The 27,388-nt window shown below is 66.1% G+C and overlaps 1 protein-coding gene across 3 annotated transcripts; it reads right to left on the bottom strand.

Moving 5' to 3' along the window:
- Positions 1 to 3,964: 3,964 nt before the first annotated feature.
- PDLIM7 (PDZ and LIM domain 7) lies at positions 3,965 to 26,586 on the bottom strand. 3 transcript variants are annotated; one of them, XM_067535168.1, is made up of 16 exons: positions 26,539 to 26,586; positions 25,748 to 25,849; positions 23,212 to 23,318; positions 17,129 to 17,280; positions 16,265 to 16,295; positions 15,190 to 15,362; positions 13,790 to 13,810; positions 12,042 to 12,113; positions 11,538 to 11,692; positions 11,021 to 11,057; positions 8,152 to 8,210; positions 7,621 to 7,861; positions 7,247 to 7,427; positions 6,928 to 7,048; positions 6,022 to 6,137; positions 3,965 to 5,631 (listed from the first exon to the last, which is right to left on the bottom strand). In XM_067535168.1, the coding sequence occupies exons 3-16, from the start codon at positions 23,314 to 23,316 to the stop codon at positions 5,545 to 5,547; spliced, it is 1,551 nt and encodes a 516-aa protein (XP_067391269.1). In that variant the 5' UTR covers positions 23,317 to 23,318; positions 25,748 to 25,849; positions 26,539 to 26,586; the 3' UTR covers positions 3,965 to 5,544. The 3 variants fall into 3 exon arrangements, with proteins under 3 accessions (XP_067391269.1, XP_067391253.1, XP_067391260.1); XM_067535152.1 differs by lacking the exons at positions 11,021 to 11,057; positions 11,538 to 11,692; positions 12,042 to 12,113; positions 13,790 to 13,810; XM_067535159.1 differs by lacking the exons at positions 11,021 to 11,057; positions 11,538 to 11,692; positions 12,042 to 12,113; positions 13,790 to 13,810; positions 25,748 to 25,849 and having other exon boundaries at positions 26,539 to 26,575.
- Between the last annotated feature and the right edge of the window lie 802 nt (positions 26,587 to 27,388).

Here is a 27,388-nt window from a genome sequence, read left to right on the forward strand (position 1 = left end):
ACCATCCTCCCCTGCACGCTCCACACATCCCACAAGCCCTCTGGCCCCAGCAGCTGGGACACCTGGGGCTCTGCCCAGCACCCCCCTCGCTCCCCTGTCCAAGGCCCCACTCTGGTCCACGCACAGACTTTGGCTGCCCCATTGCGCAGCGTGAGGCTTCGGACAGGAGCAGTGTCCTAGGCCCAGCACCCTCCCCGCTGGTCAGCCGAGGCCGGCCGCCCTCACCCCACGGCTCTGCTCTGCTGGCCCTCTGGGCGCCAGGCGAACGCTGCCTCCTTCCTTGCTGCCCGCTCGCCCCAGCAGGAAGGCGAGGGCAGGGCCCTGCTGGGGAGCGTGAGCAGAGCAGCCCCGTGCGGCGCGGCCCGGCCCGGCCCGGCCCCCAGCCCCACACAGCAAGTGCGGTTACTGCCACGGCACCTTGGGTGGTAGGTGCCGACACCCCACTTCTCCCGCGTCGTCCTTCATTAGCGCTGCCTTGCTTCCCGGGCGGGGGCCGAGCCTCGGCCTGAAGCCCACGTGCTCCTGCTGTGAAGATGAGCTCTGACCTGCAGCTGCCCGCAGGGCTGTCTCCAGCCCTGCTGGGCCCGGCCTGGTTGGCCATACAGCTAGCCCCACCCCCCAGCTCAGGCTGCTCCCGAGCCATGTTCCCAAAGAAAAGGGGGAGAAGCCTCTACGAGACAGCCAAGAGCCATGCCCCCACCTCAGCCTGCTGCCACTGAGCATGCGGGCAGCCGGCCATCCCCCACCCGCTTGGGGCCTCCGCCTGGAGCATTAGCCTTCCTCTGCGAACTGGGCACATGGCTCCTGCAGCGTCCCGCTGCCTGGGTCCATCTGGTGCCTTCCCACAGCAACCAGCGCCAGCCAGGAGCTGATCTTAGCAACCTTCCTCGCCAGTGACTCAGCTGCGTCACCTTGCCCAGGCACCTTCTTCTGCCGCTCACATGCCGGCAGTGCCACCCCTTCCCGCAGCCCTGACCCAGAGCACCACATAGCGACGCAGCAGGGCCTGAAGGACGTCTCCAGCCCAGGCACAGACCGTGGGGCCACAGGCAACAGGCGGGGAATGTCCTGCAGTCAGTGCTAGCTCAGTGTTCCAGTCTGGGAGAAGGGGCGCTGCGCTGCAGGGAATGGGGGGTTCCGCCCCTTGAGTCTGCGCTGACCTCTATGCCCTGGGCGCTGCGCTGAGGGATGGGGGGCACCGTGGGGCACTCTTCCCTGGCCCCCGTCCCAGCACTGTGCTTCTCAGATTAAACAACGGTGAGGGGACCACGAGCTGCACCGGTGCGGCCCTGCGGTGAAAGATCCCCTGGCGCTCTCTGCCGGAGGCGGCCTGAGGCCCCTGGGGCCTGGCTGGACGCCAGCCCGAGTCCGCCTCTCCGAGTGCTCCACACACTCAGCCTTTTACGGCCCCATGCAGGCTGCTGCTCCTGGCTGGCAGGCAGAGCTGCCACCTGCCTCCCGGTCAGGAGTTTGCAGGCCGGTCTGGGTGCCTTAGCAGGGATGCAGCAGAGTTCGGTGCTGGATGGGCTGAGCCCAGCCCGCTCCCCCATGCATGCCAAAGCGAACTTGCTGCAGCTGTGCTGCCCTGGGGAGCAGAGCAAGGGGGAATGCTGCCTTGGGCATTGCCAGCACGAGGGGTCGGCGACAGCCACCCCACAGCTCTGCAGGGGCCGGGCCCCCCCGGCCGAGCCGCTGCGTTTGGGGCTGCCTCGTTCCCTGCTTTGAGCTTTGCGCCTGCCGGGAGCTCGTTGCTGGCCGGCCGGGGATGGTGTGAAGCCAAAACTGTCACCAGGTAAGTTCCTGGAGGACGGGTCCGTCCGTGGCTATTAGCCAAGGTGGCCAGGCTGCAACCCCCGTGCTGGGTCCCCTGAACATCCAACTGCCAGGAGTGGACAGTCACTCGAGGGCCTGCTCTGCTCATTCCCGCTGCAGGCCCTGGCGTGGGCAGCAGACAGCCTGCGGAGCTGGATGGACCATTGGGCTGACCCGTCTTATGGCAGGCGCTGGGTGAGTGGGATGGGGCAAACTCGCAGCTCCACCATAGTGCCCTGGTTGGCTCAGGACGTCAGGAACCGAGCGCTGGGGTCAGTCCTGAGGTTCATCTCCTCCCGTGCCCTGCCCCTGAGAGCAGCTGGCCAGTTACCTGAACCCAGCTGTGATCACTGAGGGGTGATCTGCTTGAACCCCTCCCAGCCCTGTCCCCCTGCGTTCGCACTGTTCTCACTCAGCAAGCGCCAGAGGGGCTGGCCTTGCACATGGAGAACCTGCCTATGCGGAGTTCTTGGCTGCAGTGACAGCCTGTGGCAAGGAGTCCCCCGGGCTAACTACACGGGGTTTGGAAAAGCACCGCCTGCCCTCCGCTTTGAATTCACCGTCACCGACACCGACAGGCCCCTGCGGAGACAGACGCGCCTGAGCCGCCTTTTCTGGCCTTTCATCACCTCCTGCGTCCTTGTCTCCCTGCTGAGCTCCCGCTCCCACCATGCTGTCTGCGGACCCCTGAGCCGTCGTGTCACTCGTCTTTGGCTGCCTCTGCTCCTGCAATATCCTTCGGGAGCGGGGGGACCAGTACTGACCAAGCATCCCGCTGAGGCTGATGGATAGACGGGCCCAACACTTCTGACCGCTCTCCGTCCCCTTCTTTATGGAGCCCCACTTCGGCTGGTTTGGCCCCCAGCTTCACCGTGAGCAGAGGCCTCCCTTGAGCTCCCTACAGTGGCAGTCAGGTCGCTCTCCTGCAGGGCCTTAATTTACACCCTCTCAGGCAGCTGAGTCCTTCCCTGGTTTCCTTCCCAGCTGCATTACTTTGCATTTATGCACACAGATTAATTGTCTCTCACGTCGCCCGTTCACCTGGCCTGCTGACGGCTCACTGATGTTCCTCACTCCTGGCTGAATAATCGTGTCTCATCTGCAAACGTTGCCAGCTGGCTGCTCACCCCCTCTCCAGCCCACTAGGAAATCGCGGCCCCACCACCCAGCCTAGCTGGGAAGCGCCAGGTCCCACTTTTAACCTTTTACCATCATGAGAATTGACTGTTTCTCCTTATTCTTTGCGTGCTGGTTCCTCACCAGTTTTTGTTCCCTACCAATAGTGGGGCGCCCCCCCCCCCCTGAACACGTCACTTAGTTACAGCCTGTGTGGGACTTTTTCAAAAGACCTTTGACAATCTACATCATTGCAACAGCTGATCCTCCTTTATGCACCAGGGTATTACCACAGCCAACAACTTCCAACAGACGAGCAGGAGCTTTCCTTCGCAGCACGCATGCTGGCTCGCCCCTCCTACAGCGTGACCTACCAAGCAGGGGCTTATTATTCTATTGTTAATGATCATTGCACGCCCTTTGCTAGGTACAGATATAAGGCGTAGGGGGCTGCAGTTCCCCAGCTCACCCTGAGAACCTGGCTTAGCGATGGGGCCATTTGCTCCCCTCCACGCCAGGAGCTGCTTTTAAAGCAATTCCAGGTTTTAGTAGCAGCAGCTCCCCTAGTTCATGCTTAAAACTCCTTCAGAACTCTTGGCTGTCAGCCCACCACCACAGGGGCCTGGGGAGTTACTGCATTTTCAATTATCAATTGGTCCCAGCCTCTCTTTTCCTGCCCCCCGCAGGCACTGCTGGTATCTCACCTTCCCTGCCAGCACAGAACAGGTCCGAGGGCGGTGTCTCCAACTGCCTCGGGGGCAAAGACTCGTGCCAAGACATCATTGAAGGTGTCAGCTCTGTCCTTAGCTGCAGTGCTGCCCTTAGCACATGGCGAACCAGCCGCCCCTTGATTCTTCTGCTGCCGCTCAGCTCTGTGATTTTACCCATTTGCTAACTGCGCGCCAGGCTGCCCCCGGCCTCTCTCATTCCCCTCATACAGCGCACACGGGGAGCTGCTGCGCCAGGCTAGCAGCTGCATAAAAGGCAGCACTGAAGGCCTGGCAGGATTGGTTTGTGAGCAGAATTTGATCCTCGCAGTAGTGGGGGACACCTGATTCCTGGCACACAGGAGCACCCCCAGGGACCCACCCCACTTCTCCCCGCAGAGGGGAGCTGGTCCCTCCCAGCAGGGAGGGTGTGGTGGGATAGCCTCAGTCCTGCCCAGGGCAAAGGGCCCAGGGCTGGGAGAAGGAAGCAGGGAGGACGGGTGGCAATTTTCCCCCGGAGAGCAACAGGAGATGTCACCCCATGGCTTAGTGCAGGCGGCTTCGAAAGGAGCAGGGGCCCGCCCATGGTTCCGCAGGCAGCAAGCTCAGCTCAGCAATAACCACAGCCTGCAGGCGCACCCACGGCTTGCCAGAGAAGTGTTTATTAAGGCACTAAAAGCACGGTGGCTCCCCAGCCCCACACACCGACCCCTGGCCAGCCGGCTCTGGGAGGGGCTACAGGAACAGCCGGGGCTCTTTGGTAGAAAGTGTCGTGGTGCCCACGGAAGAGGGGCTGAGCTGCCAGCAAGCGCCGGGGCTAGGGCTGAGACGTGGAAGACGCCTGCTTAGCAGAGGGCCCCGCTCCTTGCCCCATCTTCCAAGCGGCGCAGCAGCTGCTGGGGCTGAGGGAAGAGTGTGAGTGTGAGTGGGTGGGGGGGTTCAGTTCCTCTTCCACACTGATTTCAGCTTCCCCTCACTCGCCGGTCAGCAGAGTCCAGGCCAGCCCAGCCCAGTGCGGGCGGGGGGGGGGGGGGATTCTAGGGGCAGGAGAGGGGAAAAGCCTTCCTCTGAGCCACACGGGAGGGAGCAGAGACCCACGCAGCCCAGGGCCAGCCCTCTGGGGCCCCGGCAGGAAGGGCGGGGTGGAGGCAGGGAAGAAGCCCAGCCGTTTTCACAGCAGGCCCGTGCCTGGTGGGGAGAAGCGGCTCCAGGGCACCGAAGGCCCGGCAACAGCACGGGCTGGGCTCGGGCTCTGTACGGGGAGCCTGCCTGTGAAGCAAAGGGCACCTAGCACAGCTGGCCCAGGGGCTCCCAGCAGGGCCAGGGAGGAGCAGAGCCACAGCCCCCAGGGCACAGCCCCACACCATTTCCCCACCCACGCCACAGGTCCCAGCCAGCAAGCAGCCCCGGCAGGCGAGAGGCACCAGGGCTGTTCTGAGGGTGCCTGGCCCTGCAGCTGAGGGGGAAGGAATAGACCCAGCTGGTCATCCCTGGGGACAGAGCAGCCCTGGGCTTAGTGTGGGGCCATGGCCCAGGGCCTGGGCACTGCCCGGCCCAGCTGGCTGCAGGCACTGAAAGGGGGGAACAGGCGTCCCAACCAGGCCTTGCTGCCCTGCAGCCCCAGCTAAGACAGCCGGGGGGGGGAGGGGGAGGAGGGGCACAGAACACAGGTCAGTGAGAAGACAAGCCCTGGGCTGGTGGAAAGAGCTCAGGGCCCATGGAACGGGGGCTCAGCTGTGCCCCCGAGGAGGGCAGAGCAGGCTGGTGCCTAGGGAAGAGGCAGGCACAGAGGACGTGTAGGTTCCAGCCCCTGCTCCTTAGGGCACCAGCTGCTTGCCGTGGAGGGAGGGCGAAGGGGCAGACAGGGGCAGACAGGCCAGGTGGGAGGCATGGCAGCTGGCCCTTCCTCCTACACGTGGGAGAAGGCGTGGCTCTTGCACAGGGGTTTGTCCTTCTTGGAGTAGAACGTCTTCCCTTCCAGGTTGACCTGGCAGATCTGAGGGGAGAGAGCACATGGTCAACAGGGACGGGACAGCCCAGCTCTCCCTCCGCCGCATCCCATTCCACCACCGGGGGCCTGGCCTGGACCCACACCAGTCCTGCCCCAGCACTCGGGCTGGCATGGGGCACACGTGGCCAGAGACTGGCCCAGGTCTGCCCAAGAGGCAAGTGCTGACCGGGCCAATCCTTCCCCCAGCAGCTGTGCCCTGCTCACGCCCCTGCCTGGGAAGAGGCTGGTGCAGGGCACATGTCCTGTGCCTCCCAGGAAGTCCCACCCTGGCAGGGGTGCAGGCCCTTACTGGTCAGGGGGCCCCTGGGGGAGAGAGTCCAGCCCCTCTCGCCCCAGGCTGAGCCAAGCCCACGGGCTGCAAGACTTCACGCTCACCGCACAGACGAAGCAGGTGTCGTGCCAGCTGAACCCCAGCGCCTCCAGGAACCGGTCGCCGGCATCGATCTTGAAGTCGCAGCCGCGACATTTTGTGCCGAACATCTTCTCGTAATCTGGGGGGAGAGCGCGGGGCTGGGCAGGCAGCTGACAGGGGGGCTCCCCGAGCAGCGGGACACGGACAGGAGCACGGCCTGGAGCCCTGCAGGTGGCTATTTGAGCCCGGCACTAAGAGGTGTCCGTGCTCAGGTCGGGGGTGGCCATCCCTGACCCACGGTGACAGTTCCACCCGTGCCCCGGCCCAGCCGCAGGACAGCCTGCAGCCTCGAGAATCGTTTGCTGCAGGGGGCCGGGAGCCAGCAAGGAGCAGGCCGAGCCCCCACCTCTGTCTGCATGTGCTGCTGCCCCCCACCCCGCTCGCTCTGCCCCCCAGATTTCACTGTCTCTGCTGCTGCCGGGGGGGAGGGCAGGGGGTCCGGCAGAGCATCCGCCCCCAGAGCTCCCCCGCCCAGCCCGTGGAACATTCCCGGGAAGGCAGAGCAGGTCAGAAGGGGGGGACCACATTTCCCAGGGTGCTGTGCAGCGTGCAGCTTTGATGTAGCAGCTACACTCTCATCACCATGGCAACCTGCTCGCTCTGCCTGTGCCCAGCAACCATCACCAGGGCCAGGCCAGCAGCGGTGGCTGGGAGGGGGATGCCCGTGTCTTTGCCACGGGGTGTCTGGCGTGGGGCACTGACGGCTGGGCTCCTGTCCCCACCCGTGGCAGCTGCAGCCGCTCTGCGAGTCCCATGCAATCCCGGGGGCTGCAGGGGTCACTAGACGCTTCCTCCACCCGCCCCACGCCACGCTCAGCCCCCCAGCCAGCCCAGCATCCCCGGGCTGGGGCAGAGGCCAGGCCCCCTACCTCTCTCGCAGTAGGGCTGCCCCTCCTCCATGTAGAAGGCGCGGTTGCGGATGGCCGTTCTGCAGGCAGCACAGGTGAAGCACTGCACGTGCCAGGTCATCTTCAGAGCGTGCATGATCTCCTGGGAAAGCGAACGCCCCCGTCAGCTGCGCACCCGCCCGCCGCACGGAGCCCTGCACGGCCCCGCTGGGCCCCGCACCCTCGGCTCCCCCCAGCCGGGACAAGGCCGAAGGAGGGAGAGCAGGGCCCCGCCAGCGACCGGGACGCCAGGGGAAGCCTTGGCAGCCAGGGTGAGTAGGGCAGGGCGGGCCAGACTCACCCCCCCGATCTTCTTCTTGCACTTGGCACAGCTGGGGGCGTAGCGCATGTCGTAGCACTTGGGGCAGAAGACGGAGCCCTTCTCCTCGAAGAAGCCGCCCTCGTCCAGCACCTTCCTGCACTGGCAGCAGGTGAACTCCTCCGGGTGGTAGTAGTGCCCCAGTGCCACCAGGTAGCGTCCCCTAGAGGCAGGGGCGGAGTTAGCACGTGCACCAGCCTGGCAGCAGCTCTCCCCACTGGCGCCCCCCCGCCAGACCCCCTACGCAGCCCCCCCCCAGCCCAGCCAGGGAGCTGCCGGGCCATCCCCGGCGCAGCCAGCAGCCCCCAGCATGCTGGAGGAAGCCAGGCCAGGCCCACGGCGCCAGCCCCACTCACCGGATGACCTTGTTGCAGTGGTAGCAGATGGGCGTCTTGCTGGGGCCCTCGGGGCCCTGCTGCGCCGCCTGGACGATGGAGCTGCGGCTCTGCATGGGCGTCGGCAGGGCCGGCTGGCTGTGCTTGCTCAGCACGGTGCTGGTCTTGTCAGGAGCGTAGCGCTCAGCGAAGGAAGGGTCCACGGCCCAGGGGGGGCGGCTGGCAGGGCCCGGGGCGGCTGCGGTCCTGGGAGCTGCAGAGCCTAGAAGAGTGCGCAGAGCGTTTCCCAGGGGACCCGGGAGCCTGCAGAGCCCTACCGCGGCCTCGCCGGCACGCAGGCTGCAGACAGCCCAGGAACCGGGCACAGCCGCCTCTCCCCACTGCCCCCCACAAAGGGCTGGCGGCTGAGATCTGCCCCTGCCCTGGGCCCCCGGCCCCTTTCCTGGGCTGGCTGGGCACCTGGGGCAGCAAAGCTCCACTCTGCCCTGCAGCTGGGAGAGGTGGTGCCAACGGCGCCCGGGGCCCCAGGCCAGGCGCTGCAGCCCTGCTTACCGTGATCAGGGTCCACCTTCAGTGCTCCCACCAGCGACGGCTCCGGCCCAGAGACCTGGCTACAGAACAACCAATTAATCAAGCCCCCAGCTGGCCGCTGCTCCCTCACCCCCAGCAGGCGCAGAGCACCCGCTGCCCATGCCAGGTGGCCAGCCCCGGCCCGCTGTGTGGCAGCACCCTTGCTGGCTGGTTTGGTTGGTCAGTGACCCCCGTACTGCCGCGCTACCCCAGCACCGCCCCATGGCCAGGCCGGGAGCGCTTCCTGCTCGCTGTCCGCACCCAGCCGCAGAGCCGGGCCCCCAGCCGCGGGAGGAGCCTGCAGAACAGACCTGGCAATGGCCAGCGCTGCCCCGAGCGGCCATGCTGACCCCCGGGGCTGCAGGAGCAGCAGCCTGCCGGCTCACGCTGGGGCTCAGCGCCCCACGCTCACTTCAGGAGGGGTCCCACACACTCGCGCTGGGGATCCATGACCCGGTCACGCCTCCCAACAGGGTATGGAGGGCAGCACCCCCTGGCATGGCCGAGGGCAGCACCCCCAGCTGCTCTGCCCCTTAGGTCCAGCCCACCACAAGGGGCTTTTCTTTCAGTCTCTGGTTTCTTCCTCCCTGGGGGCAAGCACAAAGGTCTCCTACCCGCGAGGGGCCTGAGCGCCCCGATTCCAGGGCACCCAGCTGCAGGCCAGCCCAGAAAGGCGCACGTCACCATAAGATACTGGAAGGACGGAGCAGCTGGTGGATCCCTGCTGGGAGCTGCCAGGCATGATGGGAGGCACCAGCCACAGCTCCCAGCGGCGCCGGCCGGGGAATGCGGGCTCCCTGCCTGGGGGCACAGGGCCAGCAAGCGCGTACCCAGCGGATGAGTTTGGCCTTGCAGCTCACTGCTCAGCCTGGGGAAAGCGAGAGGCAGCTCGCCCCAGGGAGGGGGAGCTCGGTGCCAGCCCTTCCTCACCTTTGGTGGTCTCCCAGGATCCAGGGCCACTCCACCCAGGTCACCAGGGCCAATGTCCCAGCCAAGCCCTGGTCCCCATGGCAGACGGGGACAGTCCCTCCTTGGGGGCAGGGATGCTGAGTGGAGCTGTGCCCTATGCAGAGCAGCAGCTACTGGATGCCCATTCTGCAGCCTGTGGCAATACCCTGAGGGGGGCAGTGCCAGGAGCCCATAGCCTGGGCTTGGTCTGCCCCAGCCCAGAGTAGATGAGCACCTCAGCCTTCGCAAGCAGCCTGGTGCTGGGGGCTGGTTTCACTGCAGGACGTGGCCGGCGGGTTCAGAGCTAAGGAGAGGGGTGCTGGGCGGAGAGGCTCCCCCAGCCAGCTCTGGCAAAGCCCCCCACTCCTGCGCTCAGCCCCGGCTGGGACAAGGTGCTGCACTGGGCTGTCCAGGCAGCGGTGGGACAAGCCCCACACGGGAAGGGGAAGGAGAGCGCTGGCCAGCCATGCAGAACTGGCGCCTGAGGGTCCCGCCTCGCAGCAATGACAACTAGGAGCCGGCTACACCAACAGGCACATTTATTTTACCACAGAACAGGCCGACTGATCTCTGTGCAGAGCAGCTGTGCTGGGCAGACCCAGGGCCCAGCCCCAGCCCCCGCGGCTCCCCAGCAGTGGGTGACTTGGCGCGCACGACTACAGCCTTCCAGAGCCCAGGGCCCAGCATCACTGGCACAGCCTGGCACAGACCCCACCCCACAGTCGGTCGCCAAGCGCTATGCACCACGCCTCTCCACGGCGCCAGACCCGGGGTGGATGTTCACTCTAGACCCACCGCAGCCCCAGGTCCCTGCTACTCCGGGTGAGCAAGGAGAGCCCAGCAGGAACCTAGACTAGCCTGGCCATTAAAAGGGAGAGGCCAGGCCAGCCTGCTCAGGCCTCACTGCCAGGTGGGGGAAGGCAGAGATGGCAGGAGAGGCCCAGGAACTGCAGTCCCCCCCTCTGCTATCGGTATCCAGCCTGGCGGGCAGGGGCCAGGACACGGTGCCAGCCATGGACAGGGGAGAAGCAGCAGCAGCCCACACCACATCTGGGCTCGGGGCTCGGCCTGTCCCAGGCAGCCTGCTGGGTGCTGGACATGCCCTCACAGCCCAAGGACACCTGGGAACCAGGCAGCTCCGGGCCACCAGGGAGCAGGGGCAGCTGGCCTCAGTGCCACGCAGGCCCAGCTCCCACTGGCTCAAGTTCTGGCGCCTGAGTGCCCTTCGCTCTGGGCAGCCCAGATGCTGAGGGGCTGGGCTCTTGGGAAGCCTAGCATGTCCAGGGCAAGGACGGGGAGGACTGGAGCCCCTCTGCTCCCCTGGGGAGTGGGCGGTTTATGGGGTCAGAGCAGGGCCCACCCTGCACAGTGCAACACAATAACACTTCCTGCCAGCGCCCGAGACAGGCAGAGCCTGGACAGTTCCCAGCCGGGTACGTTTAGCCGCCCCAGGCAAACGCATGTGGGGGGGCCGGGACAGCCTGGGGCTGGAGAGGTGCAGGCGCCCAGGAGCGAGGGCAGGACCCGCTCAGGCTTTCATGTTGAGAGAGACGGCGGAACGCTGGTGGTGCCAGTCGCGCAGGCAAGTGTAGCGGGGGCTCTGCAGCTCAGTGACCAGCTTTTCTCTGGAAGGAAGGAAGGAGACAGACAGAGGGAGGAGGAGAGGTTAGAGCGAGAGGAAGGAAAAGGCTCTAGCGGCTGAAATCAGGACAAGAAAGAGCAGCCACCTGACGTCATGCAACCCAACCAGGCAGGGCACGTACCAGGACCCCCGCCCGGCCCCTCCAGCGAAGCTAAAGGCCATGCCAGGGAGGCCAGTGTTGCCCAGGAGTGGCAGAGCCTGGGGAGCAGGGACAACCCCAGGCAGGGCCCATGCGGTTACCCCAGTGCCCACAGCCCTTACCTGGCTTTTCTAACATGCTCATCATCTGGGTCTTGCACTGAGAGCAGCAGGAGAGAAGGAGAGAGAGAGTCAAGGTCTGATGCCTCAGAGCTGCTCAGCAGAGGGGAAGGAAAAGCCTGCAGTCACCAGCCCGCAACCCAAGGTCTGGCTGCCCGGGCGGCTCCATGCCCCAGCCAGCTGCACTGCAAGGACGCGAAGGGGCAGCACAAGGTGCCTGGGGAGTCAGCCAGACTCCAGGAGCAGCATGGGCCGGTCTGAGGCAGGCCCACAGAGCCCTGGGGAGAGAGCATCTGGCACGCTGCCGGGGAAGAGCACCCATCCCACGCAGCCGCCCGAGAGCCGTCTGCCCCCGCTCAGCAGGGAGCCAGGGACTGTGCAGGCCTCCCGCCCCTCTGCCATGGAAGCTGCTAGGCCTGTCTGGTCCCGACATCAGAGCAGGGCGTCCGGCCAGGCCAGGCCAGGCCAGGCAGGGGCAGGGCTCAGCCCACATGAGCCAGGACCAGAGGGAGGCACTTACTGAACTCTGTGCCAGTGAGCTGGGCCAGGATGCGGAAGGAGCGGGACTGTGTGGTGCCGGTGCGAGGCTGCCAGTCCTCCGTGTCCTCCATCAACCGCTTTTTGCTGGCGTCATGGGGAAGGCCGGCCCGGGGGCCCACTAGCCGCAGAGAGTGCCTGTGCGCAGACAGGAGGGCAGGGCGCTCAGCCACCACACACGGCGCACCCCACGCCAGGCAGGATGGGGAGGGCGAGCAGCAGAACCCGGAGTGCCCCCGCCCCTGCTGTCACCCACCAACAGGGACCTGGGCACCCCCCAGCACAGCACGGCACAGCACTCCGACACAAACCAACACTAGCCACAGCACCGAGATGCCCCCGCCCACCCCCACATGGAGCTCTGCTCCCCTCCTTCCTGGACCGTCACCCCACTGACGCCTTCCCTCGGGGCCCGGAGAAGCCACAGCACAACGTAGGAACGAGCAGCAGAGCACAGACTGGGGCACGCCCACCCCCCCGCCCTTACTCATCCTCCAGGCAGGAGCGGCCCAGGTCTGCACAGGGCTGAGTTTTCCCCTCCGGCAGGATGGCACTGACCCTAGGGCCAGGAGAGACAAGAAGAGAGCACGAGAGAGTCAGGTTAAAATCCCACCCCGCGGAAGAGCCGAGCGAGAGCCCCCGCCCACACTCCATGGGACCAGCAGGACCAGAGCAACACCTTGGCTGGCAGCCGCGCTGGGCAGCCTGGGGGGCAGAGCCCGGCAGCTGGCTCCATACTGGGGCTGAGGGGGCATGAGCCATCCAGGGCACAGGCTGCCCCACACTTTCTGGGCGCACAGAGCACATTCCCGGGCAGAGGCAACGTCCTCCCACCCCCACAGCGCCTGGCCAGGGACACCAGGCTGCTCTCCAGACACCCATCCCCAGCTCCGGCAGTGCCAAGCAGCGTCAGGGTCCCCAAGTCAGCAACAGCCAGAGCGCCCCCTCCTTGCGATCCCCCAGACGGGCCCCGGGCCCCTCCGCCCTGGCACCACGCTCCATGCAACACTTCCCCGGGCCTGCTCCTCCTGCAGCAACCCAGCTCCCTACTCAGCACCAGAGCGGCCACTGGCTGTGGAGGAGCAGCATCAGCGGCCACAGCCCAGGCAGGTGCTGGATTGGGACGCTCTCCCTAGGCCTTTGCTACAGCCATCTACTTCCGTCGGCCAGGACCCCTGGCACAGGACCTGGCACTTGGGGCTGTGCCCGGAGCCTTTAGAGACAAGACCCAAGGGCTTCAGGAGCAGGCCTGGGGACGGGGTCAGACAGATGCAGGGAAGCGGCAGCTACAGGGGACACAGAGTGCACAGGCCATGCCCCTCCCCAACCTGGGCCAGAGGCACTGCCCCGGCAGAGAGGAAGGACACCGCAAGGCAGCAGGACCAGCTCGAGAGCAGAGGGGACTGGGCACCAGCCGGGCAGGTCAGCAGTGGGGGAGGGCACAGAGACCCGTAGGACGTGTTGCTCTAATCTGGCCTTCCTCCACTTTGTCCACATCTTTCCCGACGCCCAGCGCTGGACACAGCACTCCAGCTGAGGCCTAGCTGGCAGGGCGTGGAGCGGAAGAATGACTTCTTGTGTCCTGCTCACACACCCCACAACGCGGGCTGCTCTGTGCGTGAGTGTGACACTAACTCATTTAGCTGGTGAGCCACATGACCCCAGCGCCCTTCCCGCACGGCTCCTTCCCAGGACTCATTGCCCAGGTGGTGCCTTCCCCAGTGCAGCCCTGCGCATTGGTCCTCAGTGAATTCATCCTGTTCACGTCAGACCCTTTCTGCAGATCATTCTGGATGGTACTCCTGGCCCCTGGAGCATGTGCAGCCCCTCCACGCGTGATAGCAGCCACACACACTGCAGTGCGCTCTCTACCACTGTCGAAATCACTGAGGGCGACACTGGACAGACCCACACCCAGACCCGCTCCCTGGGAGACCCCACTCGATACTGGACAGACCCACACCCAGCACTGCTCCCTGGGGGACCCCACTTGATATGCCCTTCCAGCGTGGCTAACCACTCTCTGGGAACGGTTTTCCAGCCAGTTCTGCACCCGCCTTACAGTAACTCCAGCTAGGCTGCATTTCCCTAGTTTGTTTATGAGCAGGTCATGGGAGATGGTATGAAAACCCTTATTAAAGCCAAGATATATAGGACCCGGGCGCTAGCCAGCCCAGCCGTGGGGCGGAAAGGGGTGCAGCATGCAGGGGAGTAGGAGAAGAGGAAAAGGCTTACTGACTTGTCAAAGTTCTGCACCTGCAGAGGTGGGGGAGAAGAGAGAGAAGAGGAGGGGGGAGAAAGATTAGACCAACTGCACCCGCAAGAGACCCCTGAAGAGTGTGACGGAGAAAGGCCCAGCCCTCCCTACGCCCCAGGCCTCACCCAGTGCCCACTGCCCAGCCAGCAGCACCTGAGATGGCTTAGCTGGCAGCGGCCCCCGAGCAGCCAAAGGAGAGGGACAGACAGAGTCAGCGACAGAGGGTAGCTCACACTCCGACAGGCAGGCCCTGGCAAGTGGGGAGCTCCGGGGCACCTACTCCAATGGGGTTTCTCCAAGCTGCGTGCAGGGCGCCCCAGGGTTAGGCTGCTCTCTGGCCAGGAGGGGACGGCCAGCCAGCTCTCCGCAGCCACGCACCGGGGGGGTGGGGAGCCCAGCAGGCCAAGTAACAGCAGTGCAGAGAGGAGAGCACCCGTTCACGGGCCAGGCTCAGGGGCCCCCCGAGCTCCCCACACCAGCTCTCACAGCCGGAACAGACAGCCCAGCTCAGAGCAGACACCCCGAGACAGCGCGGCACAGTGGGGACCCTGCCGCACCCCCACTCTCAGGGCTCCCAGGAGAACCAGGCCAGCCCAGGCACATGCTGACGGCAGCACAAGTAGCACGACTGGAGTCCTGAGCTCAGGAGAGCGGGCCTCTCCCCTCTTGGGGCAGGGTCCCCACCAGGCAAGTCAGCCCACACCTGTGGCTCCACTACACAGCGGCTGTCCCATCCCCAGGAGGCCGCAAAGACGGGCGGGAGAGCCCAGAGCACAGCTGATGGGGGGACCTGTGCCCAGGGAGTCCGGCCAGCAGCTAGCCAGGCTCAGGGAGCCCAGCATAAGTCAGCTGGCAGGGAAGGCTCCAGGCTGGGGCTCGGCTCTGTCGGAACAAGCCCTCTGCCTTCCCCTGCTGCAGGGCACGGCTCCTCAGACAGGCCTGGCGGCCAGACCTCAGCTCCCAACCCACACAGCCCCTTCCAAAGGGACCCCTGCCCCCAGTCTGGCCATCGAGACAGGGCGGCCAGTCTACACCTGAATTAGGTCGGGGGGGGGGGGGGGGGGGGGGGGCCGGGGGGTGCTGATTTTTGCAGCGCAATACCAGAACCAGCCACCAGGGGTCACTGACACAGCGGGAGTGTAAACACTCCTAGAGCCGGGGCAGGAGTCCAGCCCCCCCCCCCTCCCCACAGGGCCTGCCCGCCAGAGGGTGCACGGGGCACGCCGCATGCACAGGACAATCCAGCATGCACGGGTGCAGCACACACAGAAGGGGCAGGGCGTCCCGGCGGGGGTGGGCACGACCAGGCCAGCCCTTCCAGGGCCATGTCCCAGCCCAGCCGGCCAGGCTGCTGCGCGGGAGATGGACAGCAACATACCCATTGTGCTGGGGGGTGCAGGTGGGCGCGGGGGCCGTGTGCATCACAGGTTTCGTCACCAGCCCAGGCAGCGAGTTCGGCACGGGGCTGGCCCCAAAGGGCCGCGCCGTTTTGTTGAGGGAGGTGCTAGGAACGAAGTTATATTTCGGGGGCTGGGAGCAGGGGAACGGATCCTGAGCAGGAGACAAAACACAGCACACGGGCTCAGCGTCAGGCAGCATGCGGGCCCTGCCAGCCCCCCGTGCCCAAGAGCAGGGGCAGCCCACGGGGCAGCCATGCTAGAAAGCCAGGCCTGCACTTGCACCACTGGTCACCCGGGTCTCACAGGCCTGCCCGGAGGCCAACAGCTTCCGGCACCTCAGAGCCACCAACTGCATCTGGGCTCGACCAGGCGCTGCTGTACCCCTGGCTGGCACCCAGCTAGGGCCCCGGACAGACAGCACCACGTGGCTGAAGGGAAGTGTGAGCCCAGGAACCGGATCCGGATGGCAGCAGAGGGAGGGACATGTCGCATGCCAAGCATGGGCGACACCTGGCAGAGGAGGGTCAGGCAGAGAGCTCGCTCAGAGACACCCTCCCCACCCCCCAGGGACGGGCCGAGAGCTCAGGCACCACCTCGGACACAGAGATACCTGCCCAGACCATGCAGGGCACGGGTGGCCTGAAGCCCACCCCACCCCCCAGGAGCTACCAAGCCCAGTGCCAGGGAAACTCCCAGGCAGCGAGCAAATACTGACGCTGGAAGGCAGCTTCCTGGCTGGGTCTGGCCCTGCTTCCCTCCGAGGGAAGCTCCGGGCCAGCCCCGCCTGCGAGAGGCGAGCACAGCCCTGGGGGTGTCACAGGTTACAATGCCCAGTCATGCCCTCCTATATTCTCGGGGAGAAGGGACCGGCATCAGCCCAGCCAGCCAACCACTCCTCCACCCCCAGCAATCCCAGCCGCTGGTGCCCTCGGAAGCCATGCTGACTGCAGGAAGGGCCCAGACAAGACACGTTCTGCCATCAAAGCAACGGGGGTTGCCATGCACCATGGGGCAGAGCCATTGCCATGGCCCTGGCATAAAAGCAGCACATACCTTCTGTGACTTCCCCAGGAGGCTCTGGACTCTGCAGGAGAACACATGGAGCCGAGGTGAATGCTGAGGTCGGGCCGGGGAACTCTTTCCCCCCACTGGCTCTTTATGGGCTGCTGTGGGAGTAGGGGGTGTAACCAGTATTCCCCCAGAAGAGGGGCTGACCCAGGCTTCTAGCAGAGACAATTGGGCAAGCCGCCAGGGAGCCTTTTCCAGGCTGGCTGCACACCAGGCTGTGAATGGTCAAGTCAGGCGGAGCTAAGGGCTGGATCCCAGAGCCCAGGACCCCTCGCCCCCCCCAGCACTGCCCCGTCACTTGCTCATTCCCGGAGCCACAGCTCACGGCAGCCTGGGCACGCTTCAGCCCTGCCTGCGTCTCTGGCAGAGGGTCCTGCCTGCCGGGAGGGGGCTACGCTGGCCACTCGCCAGGACCAGGCTTTCCTACGGGGCGTGGCTGTGGTGACGCAGCAGCTTGTTACCCCGGACAGACAAACAGCCCTGCTCTGGGAACCTAACTGCAGCACACAGGCCAAGTCAGAGCTGCCAGACCTCAGCACCCTGCTCAGCACCCAGTGCAGGAGCTGGAGGGACGTTCGGCTTCCTTCTTGGGAGCGGGGGGCACTGGACACAGGGCCCGTGTGCTCTGCTTTGGGAACGGTTAATACAGAAAAGGTTCGGGACACGACTGCAGGGCTGTCACTGGTAAAAGGCCCCACAAACGGAACCGGGTCTGGGCGGGTGTCTTTTGCCCGGAGCCCTAGAACTGGAAAAGTGGGGGGGCCCTACGTTGACTGGGTTAGGCCTGGAGCCCGCGGAGGGGTAAGGGGTGCTCTCACGTGTCCCGGGGCAGACAGTGCGGACTGGTACCTGCTCAGGCCGAGGGACAGCTGGTCTCCACAGGCGCGGATCTTGTTCTGTGCTTCGATGTGAGTCATGCTGCCCGTGTTCTCGCCGTCTATGCTCAGCACCCAGTCGCCCACGCCCACGCCGGCCTGGGCTGCCTTGCCCCCCGGGGTCAGCTGCAGGGCAGGCGGAGGGAGAGACAGTGTCACAGCACAGTCTCCCCAGGAAAGACAGGAGCTGCTGGGAGAAGTGGCAGGAGATCCCCCAAGCCTGCCCTGCGCCAGAGCCAGAGCCGCTGCACGGACCAGGGCCGGACAGCGCGGGAGCACAGCACCGGAGGAAGCAGCAGAAAAGGAAGACACAGACCCCGTCCCAACACCACAGGCATGGAGACGGAAACCGGTTTAGTGTTGTAGGGCTGCAGGACTCGGTTCGACCCTCAGACCACAGAGATCGACAGAACAAGCCCAAGCTGCACTTCCCAGTTTCAGCGGTGGTGTCACCAGCCCCTGGGCGGTGTGAGGCACGCTGCCCGCGCAAGAGCCGGGGCTGCCCACTCTCAGCCCTACGGGCTGCAGCTTTCTGAAAAGAAAACCCACTTCCCCCTCGCCTCAGGGGAAGTGTCAGTGCCTCTGAGGTTCAGCAACAAGAGGGGGCAAGGGGGTAGGAAGGTCGGCTCTGCCTGGGGGGGAGGGGGCCGCACTTGCTCTCCTCCTAGGGCCCCCTTCCCTACCAGCACTAGGGCTCTCCAGGCACAGCACCCTCGTTAGGGTTAGGGTTAGCTCAGCTCCCAAGGACGAGTCAGGCACCTCCAGGTCCGCAGGAGCACAGGCAGCAGGCAGAGGAGCGGAGGCATTGCCTCCCTGCTACCTTTCCCCTGCCCAGCCGCGAGCTCCCACCGCCACCTGGCAACTGGGGAGAGGCGCTGGCAGTGCCTGCTGAATGCCCAGCCCCTCCACCCCGTGCAAGAAAACACAGAGGCAGCCCAGAGACAGATCTGAGGGGCTGAGTCCCTTCCAGCCCCCATGCTGTTCTCCCCACGCCCACCTCCTCCCACCCAGGCAGGTCAGGTCAGGAGGCGGCATGCACCTTGACCAGGTGCCATCTGCAGGGACCAGGCGCCCAGAGTCCCTGGGGCAGAGGCTGCGTGGGCAGGGCTCACTGGAAAGCTAGGCACCCCACACCTGCGCGCTCCTCCCCTCCGCCGGCCCCACTGGCGCTCTGCCCATGCTGAGCCGCCCCCGGCAAGGGCAGGAAGGTCCCAAGCCCAGGGCAAAGGAGCCGGCCGGCCCCAGCGCGGGCAGGAATTGCGCTAGACGCTATTAGCGCCGTCTCTGGGGGTCCCTGGGGAGGGCCAGGGAAGTGAGTCAGAGCCTCCCCTAGCACAGCCATGTGTCACGGGTAACCACAGGCATTTCCTAGGCTGCTGGGCTGGGCGGGAGGGGGATGGGGCAGGAGCCAGCCCAGCCCAAGCAGACCCCAGCTTCACCTCCCCAGGAAGCACGGCTCTCCTGCTGGGCTGATCCCATTCATCTTCCTCCTCAGCAGGCGGAGACATTACCTCATCCCAGCCCAGGGCAGGGAGACATTAACCCTGCTTCAGCACTCCTGCAGCACCACGTCCTCTGCTCCCAGCCCCGGGGAGCAGCCGGGCGCTCAGAACCAGCCACACAGCCCACACACAGGGGCCCCGGGGTCAGCAAGAGGGGTGCACCCTGCCTAGAGGGGTACACGCTGGCCCCGGGCTCAGCTCACAGCCATGGCAGCCCTGGGGCAGTGGGGCTGAAAGAGACTGTGGGAACGAGACTGGCTCCCCGCCGGCAGCTTGCTCAGCCCAGCGGCAGAAATGCACGCCACAGCCTCTCCTTCCGATGCCTCTTCTGCCTGGACAGACTCCCTTCTGTGGTGCCCAGCCGGCCAGCTGCAGGGGCCGGTGCACCTATCCGCCCCGGCGTGACGCGTGCACGGCTCCAGGACGCTGGCATGCAGACAAGCGCGATACATGGCCTGTAGTCATGCCTGCTCCCCGGGAGGGGCAGCTCAAAGCTCTTGGATTAAGACCAAGTATTTTCTCAAGTCCAGCTCAACATGAACATAAAAGGACCGAGCTGGACTCCCAGCACCACACCAAGGGCTGGAAAATCCCAGCTGCCAAGCACCAGACAGACACACCTCCCCCCGGCCCTGCCCTCTCTGCACAGGGACAGGACAGGACAGGACGTCCTGCCCTCCAGGGGCAGTTACAGCCCAGCACGCCACACTGACAGAGCCAGGTGCAGAGCTGGCCACCAGGCCTGCCCTGAGCAGGGTGTCCAGAACCCAGCATCATTCCCCAGCTGCCAGAATACGCTGGGGAGCTGCTGGTGGCAGCGGCGGGATCTGCTCAGTGGGAGCAGCTTTCAGACAGAGGCTAGTGCAGACACCCGCCCCGGGGCACCGAAGCAGACGTGTCCCAGCCCGGCGGGAGCAGCCTGGCCGAGCCCTCTCCTCCTGATGTGAGCCGGCATCACCCAACCCTACACAAGCAGGAAGCCAGGCAAGCTGGCCACAGGCCTGCCTACCAGCAGCCTGGGGCCCTCCTGGCAGCCCCCGCCCGGAGTGCTCTCCCTCCAGCCATGCTCAGCCCAGGGCTCTGGGGAGAGACCCACGCAGGGCTGCAGAAACCAGCCTGCACTCAGCTGCCAGCAACTCCCCGATGGCTCTGTGGGGAGGAAGGGGAGCTGCTGGACTGCCAGGGCACAGCAGAGGCACTCGTACACCTGCCCAGGAAAGGAGGGGGTCAAAGGGCTGGGCCGTGGGACCCTGGCCCCCTTACACACCCTTCTGCTCAGCACCTCTGCGCCAGAGGGGCCGCGGCTCAGGGGCCGCCCGTTTGGCAGCAGCCTGGCAAGCACGCCAGGCCCGAGAGCCTTCGTCTTCCACTTCCTGCCTCCCCAACGCCGCGAGGGGCAGCTCCCTTCCTGCAGGCCCCGTCTGCCCCTCGCGGCTGAGGCCTCCCTTCCACAACTGGCTCAGGCAGCTCCCACCCCCATGGCCAGCCCTGTCTGTGGGGGGGCAGCCACGCCTGCAGCCACAGGAGTCAGGGCCCCGGCACAGCCGTTCTCAGCGAGCCGCGGGCGGGGAGCAGTCCAGTGATTCCAGCCTGGCCCCAAGGCACCTCGGCTCCCAGCCCAACGGCATCACCCATCACCTGAGCCATGGGACCACGGGGCCAGAAGCTTCCCGGGCCGCCCCTCCCCCCCATGGCCACTGACAGCCAGGGGCGTATTTTTATCCTTCCTGTACCTGACCTCAGCAGTTCTCCTTGGCTTCCACAGCACAGGCCGGGAACAGCTGAGACCGCCAGGCACGACTCCCCACCTGCTCCCGTCTCTCACCCCCTGCTCCCCCCAGCGAGCGCACCCATGCCCCAGGACCACCAGCCCCTCTGCTGGGGATGCAGTGCCCAGCCAGAGGGCAGGGCAGGGGGCCACACCTCTTCACAGGAGGTGGAGAAAGCTTTGCTGCCACAAGTCACCCTCCCCGGGAGCACCAGGCCTGAGTGCAGCAAGAGTGGCTCTGAAGGCAGTGGGCGCACACGGGCTGGGTCGCTGGCAGGCAGCGCCGGGGCTAGGAAGCGCCTGGCCATAGGCGAGCTCCTCTAGGCGCCACGTCGGCCCCTCTGCCAGGCCAACACGGGGAGCTGGGCTGAGGGGCCTGGCGGAGCCGTGGCACGCTCAGCCTGTCTCCAGTAGCAGACGCTGGGCCAGCTGCCTGGGCAAGGGAACTGAGCAGCCAGAGAGAAGGGGCTTACGCTGGGCCTCTGGGCCGCAGCCCCCCCGCTTTGCACCATTGCTCCCGTCAGGGCGTCCCACTGAGACAGACCCCGATGGAGACTTGCCCACTCCTCGCCCAGCGTTGGCGGGGACCCTCTGGCAGGGCTGTCCCAACTGTCGGGCTGATTTGTTAACTGGACACCGCACAGGAAGCCCTTGCAGCAGTCTAGGGAAGCGCCGGTTAAAGCCCAGCCCATTGCGGTTAGCAGAGAGCCCAGAGAGCTGCACTGAACCCTCGTTCAGTTGCCAAGAGGTCTAGCCGGCCCTGCCATCCCTCCCACGTCTGCTCTGCACCTTCTCCCACAAGCTCTGCAGGGGCCAGTGCCAGCTCCTCCCTACTGCTACCTGCCTCAGAGTCTCCTGCAGTCTGCTCTGCTGGGACTCACTCCCAGCCCTTCCCACCAGCCCAACACTAACCCCAGATCCTCTGTGACCAGGCCCACCTGCCATTCCCCAGCCTTGCTGGGCAGCACCCCCGCAGCATGGGAAGGGTTTGCCAAGGTCCGCGCCTGGCCCCAGCACCTGGCCCTCGATGAACACATCCCTGCAGGAAGCTGCAACTCCTTTGGGGCTGACAGGTCCGGGGCTCTTAAAGCAAACTGCAGCTGAGAGGGGGCAGAGCGGGGCTCTGGCTGCCACAGGCAGGGAACTGCCCCCCAAGCCGGCGGGAAGAGCTCTCTGCAGGGAGGCGGGGGGCTTTGCCTTTGCGGCCCTTCGGAACAGCAGGGCTAGCCCCTCAGCCAGCGCCACTGGCCGGCCGCACCAGGAGCCCCTTCTCTGCTGGCATTCAGGGGGCCCAGCCAGGCTGCGTTCCTGGCTGAGCTGGTGCTGGTAGCTGCGGGAGGATGCACGTCCCACCCCGCTCTGCTGGCAGTGAGGGGGCTCCAGGAGGCCATGGCTGGGCTGCCTGCAGACTCCTCTCCCCAGCCAGGCCTTTTGTTTACAGCTGGCAGCTAGCCAACCAACACTGGTGGAGAACAAAGCCGTGGAGGCAGTCTCTGCAGGGAGCCCCCCAGCGGGTGTCCCCAGGGGCCATGAGCGGAGCCCACAGGACTGGGACAGCACATGGCAGAGGGGCAGCCAGAGGCCCCTCCCCATCACACAGCAGCTCACTGCTGGGGTGCATCAGGACACGCAGGAGGAACCCTCAGGCAGAGCCTGCGCCTGCCTCCAGACCCTTCAGCTCCTAGAGAAACACACTCCTTTGCCAACCGGCCACGAGCAGCGCGGCCCCGACATGCCACATTCCAAGGCTTATAAGGCAGCTCCACGTGGGGCAGGCCATCTGCTAACCCTCCAGCCACAGGCTCATGAGCCCCCGGCCCAGGCAGGGCTTGCAAAGCAGCAGAACCGCTCCTGACTCAGAGGCAGAGCCTGGGCCCAGGGAGCCGGCACAAAGAGCCTTGCATGGCAAGGCAGGGGCATCATTAGTGCTAGCCACAGATCCACGGCCCGGCACACGATGCCACGACAGTGCCGGCTCCCTGTACTGCCGCGCCAGCCTGGGGCCACGGGGGAGCCCAGTCCTTGGCCAAGCTGGGGAACTGCACCAAGACCCAAACAAACGGGTTTCCTCCAGACACTGCCACCCCGATGCCAGCAGAGCCATTCCCCCTCTCCACCAGGCTCTACGGCACAGCACACACGGCTCGAGGAGCGGCCTCGCCCGCCCGGGAGTTAACTGGCAGCCCACTGACTCCAGGCCCAGGAATCCACCTTCTGAAGACAGCCCCTCCCAGCGTGGGCAAGGCGCACAGCTAGGGTCAGTGCTGGTGGAGCGTGCAGGGCCACAGGGCTGGGAGAAGGGACCCAGGGCAGAGTGGGACCTCGGCTCTCCAAACGTAGCCCATGGTGGACGGCAGAATGAAACTGCCGGTGGTCCCCAGAAAGCAGCAGTGAGAACGAGCAGGCCCAGTGTGCCACGACTCCCGCTGTTCATCTCAAGGCTCAGGCCAGCCCCCGGCTATGTGGAGCCAGAGCCCAGCCCCTCAGAGCTAGCCCACAGCCCCTGGGCAGACCACTCATCCCACAGCAGCTCCCTGCCCCGAGCGCCAGGCTGCCACAGCCAGGAGCTACGCAAGTCGCATCTGAGCAGGAAGGCAGCCCCCCCCACGGGCAGCAGCGGCCACGCATGGAAAACCAAGAGCCCGACCCGCTGACAGGACGAGCAGCATCCCTGTTCTTGTCAAGGGTGCCAGCATTAGCTACGGGCCAGGCAGGGGAGGGGCTCGCGCCCCACGCAGGGCGTAGCCGCAGCATGGCCGGTGAAGGGGCTGGGGCAGCAGTTCTTACCCTGGAGATGGAGAGGGGCATGTTGAAGTCCTTCCCCCCCTGCAGCCTGAATCCCCAGGGCGCCGGCCCATCCAGCATCACTTTATAGGAGTCCATGGTGCTCATTTCTGAGGGGAGAAGAGAAGATTCAGGCAGTTAGGAGGAGCAAGGCAAGCTCCCCGGGACCAGCTCTGCTCTGGGTGCTGGGGGCCAGTCCCAGCCACCCACTGGCTATGGAACAAGGGGAGAGTTGCCCATCACCATCTCCCCACTGACACTGCTAGAGGGTGCCAGGCCAGCGCAGGCCATCACAGGGAGAAGGGCCGACCCTTCTCCAGCACTTGACCCAGAATCAGCGGGAGCCCCAGCATTCGCAGCCACTGAGCAGCCCGTGCGTCTGGCCGGGCACCCCTCTGCAGCCAGCACACAGCGCTCACCGAGCCACCGGCCACCAGGGCAGCGACAGCAGGGTTTGGAAACCCGTTTATCAGCCAAGTCAGCACTGCTTGATACCAGCTGGCCCCGATTCAGAGAGGCCAGGCTGATGCACGTGGGGACAGACTTCAGTCCAGTAGGAGAAAATTACCAGCCTGGAGCAATCCCATCACCCAGTGTGCACAGGGCTGGGTTTGCCCAGGGAAGGGAATCCCTGCACTGCAGGCCAGCAGTTCCCTGCACAGCTGCCAACCCACTCAACTCCCAGAGTCACCACCCAGCCGCTCAGCTGACAGGAGCTGCAGTGAGCTCTCGGGTTCTCCTCCCTCCCTCCCGGGCTGCACTGATGGATGGAGATTCTGCCCCACGACGCCTACACTTGGGCAACATGGTCCACACTCCCGTTCCCCCACTGCAAAGCGGGAGGGGAGGGGGTGTCGGATAAGATCCAGGGCCCGGGGGAGGAATGCCTGCCCGTTCCCAGCTCTCCCAGGCAGCGTGCAGGCTATATAAGGCATGTAAGATGACACCAGCCTGTTCTGCTGGTTGCTCATCAGAGCTGGAACTGGGAGGGACGCGAAGAGACGAGACGCTGCAGCGCCTCAGACATTCCCTAGACGGACACTTGCTGGGCTGGGATCTGGGCTCCCCTCCCCCCACATCCAGACGCTGCCTTGGGCCAGACCTGATCTGCTTCCCTCACGGGCCTAGCCAGGGCCGCACCATGCCCAGGCAACCCAGAAATGCCCGTGCCACCAGGCCCCAGGTAGAGTTCAGCTGCAGCTTAAGACCTCATCTCCATGGGACTGGGAGATGAATGTGTTCAGCTAGGAAGAGGGGAGGAGACTGAACAACCCCCTCTCCGCCCCCCCCCCCGGGCTGAGCTGCCTGAGCTGGGCCCTTTGCTGCAGGCTGCGGCAGGAATCTCAGCTCTTTGGCTAAAGGATCTCTCTGCACAGAGGATTTGACCGGGGCTTGTCCCCCTGCAGCACTGGAAGCGCACCAGATAAGCAGCTCCCCGCACCCCCTGTACTGAAGCAAACCCCTCCCAAGGCCAGCTAGTGCAGCACCAGCGCGCCAGGGTACCCTCTACCCTCCAGCACCAGGCTGGCCCTGGACACACCTCTGGGAGTGGAGGCTTCCCACAAGACGCCAATGGCAGCTGGCTCACGGACAGGCAGGCTGGGAAGTCACACCCAGGTGTGTTCAGATGCTACAGTGACAGGCAGCCACCAACACCCCAAAGGCAGAGTGAGGCGCAAGAGCCACACAGCACATGGGGACGAATAACGGGCTCCTTTCCCCGCCCGCAGGAAGGTGGATCGTGGCGAGCAGCTGTAGCTAGTGTCAGCCGCGGGATGCGGAGATGGAGGCAGGGAGAGAATGCACAGAACTGGGCCAGCACATCTGGCCCGCCTGGCTCCTCAGAACCTCCCATGGGAGACCAGTGGGTCAGTCCTCGGGAGACCAGGCTAGGCGTGTAGTTTAGGGTACTGGTGGCTCCCCCTGGCATTGCCAGAGCTCCTGGGGGGGTGGGGGGGGGGGCCAGCAGCAGGTTAGCAGGGGCGCTGCCCAGCACATCAACAGAGCTGCGAGAAGGGGTGCTGCAGGTCAGAGCTGACGCACACCACAGAGCTAGTCCTGGTGCCCTATCAATCCCCACATGGCGTGGGGGCCAGGAGTCCGGGTCGACCTGCTGCATCCCGACTGTGTGCACCAGCCCAGCAGACTGCGGCTGGGGCTCTTCGTCACCTCTCTGCCAGGAGCACTGGACTCGGGCCAGAGTCTCTCCGTTTTTGGAAGAGAAAAGCCCGTTCCTGTGTAACGCCCCCTGCCAGTCTCAGGAACCTGACGAGCGAAGAACAGCCTTAAAAGGAGGGAATGCTGGGCCTGCATCCTCCAGTGACACATCCTGGAGGCAGCTCTCCGCCCCCCGGCTCCGGCGGGCTGGCAAACCCCGAGCACACCCCGCTGCCTTCCCCCGGCTCCAGGAAGAGCAGCTCTGCCCCGGGCTGCCAGGCCTCGGCCAGGGGAACGAGCCGAGCTGCTCCCGGCTCCGCTGCAGGGACCCCCCGTCTGCTCCCGGCTCCGTCCGTCCCCAGGCAGGGCAGCCCCGACCAACCTGGAGCGTCCCCTCGCCCGGGCAGGCGAGTCTCGGCGGGGGCGGCGCACGGACGGGAAGGGGCTCGGGGTTCGCTGCTCGCCGCACTCAGCCGGGGCGGACCTGCGGGCGGAGAGCGAGCGATGAACCGCCCCGCTCCGCGGGAAGCCCTGCCCGCCGGGAACCGCGGGGACAGCCGCGAAGCGGGGCCGGCCCGAGCCTGCGGGACAGGCAGCGCCGCCGGACACACTGCCGCCCGCGAGCCGCGCCGCGCCGGGAGCAGAGCCGGACTCAGCCGGAGCCCCGGCTCGAAACTCCCCGGGACCGGGACCGGGACCGGGACCAGCCCGACCGCGCCGGCCAGGACCCGCGCCGGGGACCGCGGCCCGGAGCAGGGGGGATGCGGCAGGCAGTGCCGGGCCGTACCGGCCGTGCCGGGCCGGGCCCTTCGCCACCGCCTCGCGGAGCAACCCCCGCCGCGCGCTACCGGCCCGGCCCGGCCTCAGGCGACAGCGGGACCCACCGCGCTGCGGGAGCGCGGCCAGAGCCGCCCGGGCTGGAGCCCGATCCCCGCACCGCACCGCGCCGCGCCCCCCGGGGCAGCACCCCACACACACCGCACAGCCCCCCCCGGCCCGGCCCGGCTCCGCACCGCCCCCCCGGGGCAGCACCGCACAGCCCGCCCCCCCCCCCCCGCACGGCCCCCCCGGGCAGCACCGCCCAGGCCGCCCCCCCCCCCGCACGGCCCCCCCGGGCAGCACCGCACCGCACCGCACCGCACCGCACCCCCCCGCCCGCACGGCCCCTCTCACCTGCTCGCGCCGGGCCCGGCGGTGCGGGTCTCTCTCTCCCTCTAGCTCCGCGCGCCCCCCTCCCCCCAGCTTGCTATATAGCCTAGGGGGCGGGGCGATCCCGCCCGCTCATCCACTCAGCGCGGCCTCCGTGCGCAGGCGCAGCGCTGCTAGCCTCACGCGACTGGGCTCCCCCTGCTGCCCAGACCCGGGCTCTGCAGGGACAACGCGTCTGTGGGCGGGGGGCGTGGCTGGGGCAGGTGGGAGGGGCCTGTCGCTCGGGGGGCGTGTCTGCACGGCATCAGGCCCCCTCCCACCCACCCCAGCCACGCCCCCACCCTCCCTTTCCACCCGCCCAGCCCCCGGGTTCCCTGTGGCCGCCCCCCGCAGCCGGAGCCGGCTGCCTGCAGACTCAGGCATGTGCCAGCCTCAGCCACATTAAGGGCTGGACATTGAATGTGGGGCCCTTCCCCCCGAAAGTGTCAGTGTTGCACAGACGGACAAAGAGCAGCAGGGCCTGGCTCACACCAACCCCTCCCGGGGGGGGCAGCAGGACCAGCTCCCCCTTTTCCCACATCCAGGGCCAGAGTCACTTTCAAGCCCCTCAACGGATTCTACCCCCACCGCACTGTTCCTTTCCTGCACCAGCCCCTGGTGCGTCTCGCCTTCCCCTTCACCCACGCTCCTGGAGCCGCTCTCCACCCCCCAGCACTCCCTCTCACTCCCCCTCCAGCTGGGGCTGTTCCGAGTTTTCCGAAGGAGAGGGGCTGGGGGGAGGACGGGGAAGGGCCGCTTTTCAAACACACACTTTTTTTGCCAAAAATGTCTTTGCGTTTTTGCAAAAGAACAAAAACAATTTTATCCGGACACG

This window comes from Emydura macquarii, unplaced genomic scaffold (genome assembly GCF_026122565.2).
Source record: "Emydura macquarii macquarii isolate MOO-44397 ecotype Brisbane River unplaced genomic scaffold, CSIRO-AGI_Emac_v2 contig_378, whole genome shotgun sequence".
NCBI lineage: Eukaryota > Metazoa > Chordata > Testudines > Chelidae > Emydura > Emydura macquarii.

Excerpts from the sequence above, each read along its gene's own strand:
- PDLIM7 (XM_067535168.1), bottom strand. The coding sequence starts at position 23,316 with ATGAGCACCATGGACTCCTATAAAGTGATGCTGGATGGGCCGGCGCCC. Across the intron at positions 13,811-15,189 it reads TGCACCCCCCAGCACAATGG|GTGCAGAACTTTGACAAGTC; the intron begins GTATGTTGCTGT and ends CCACCTCTGCAG. Across the intron at positions 7,862-8,151 it reads GAAGGTGGACCCTGATCACG|GCTCTGCAGCTCCCAGGACC; the intron begins GTAAGCAGGGCT and ends GCACTCTTCTAG.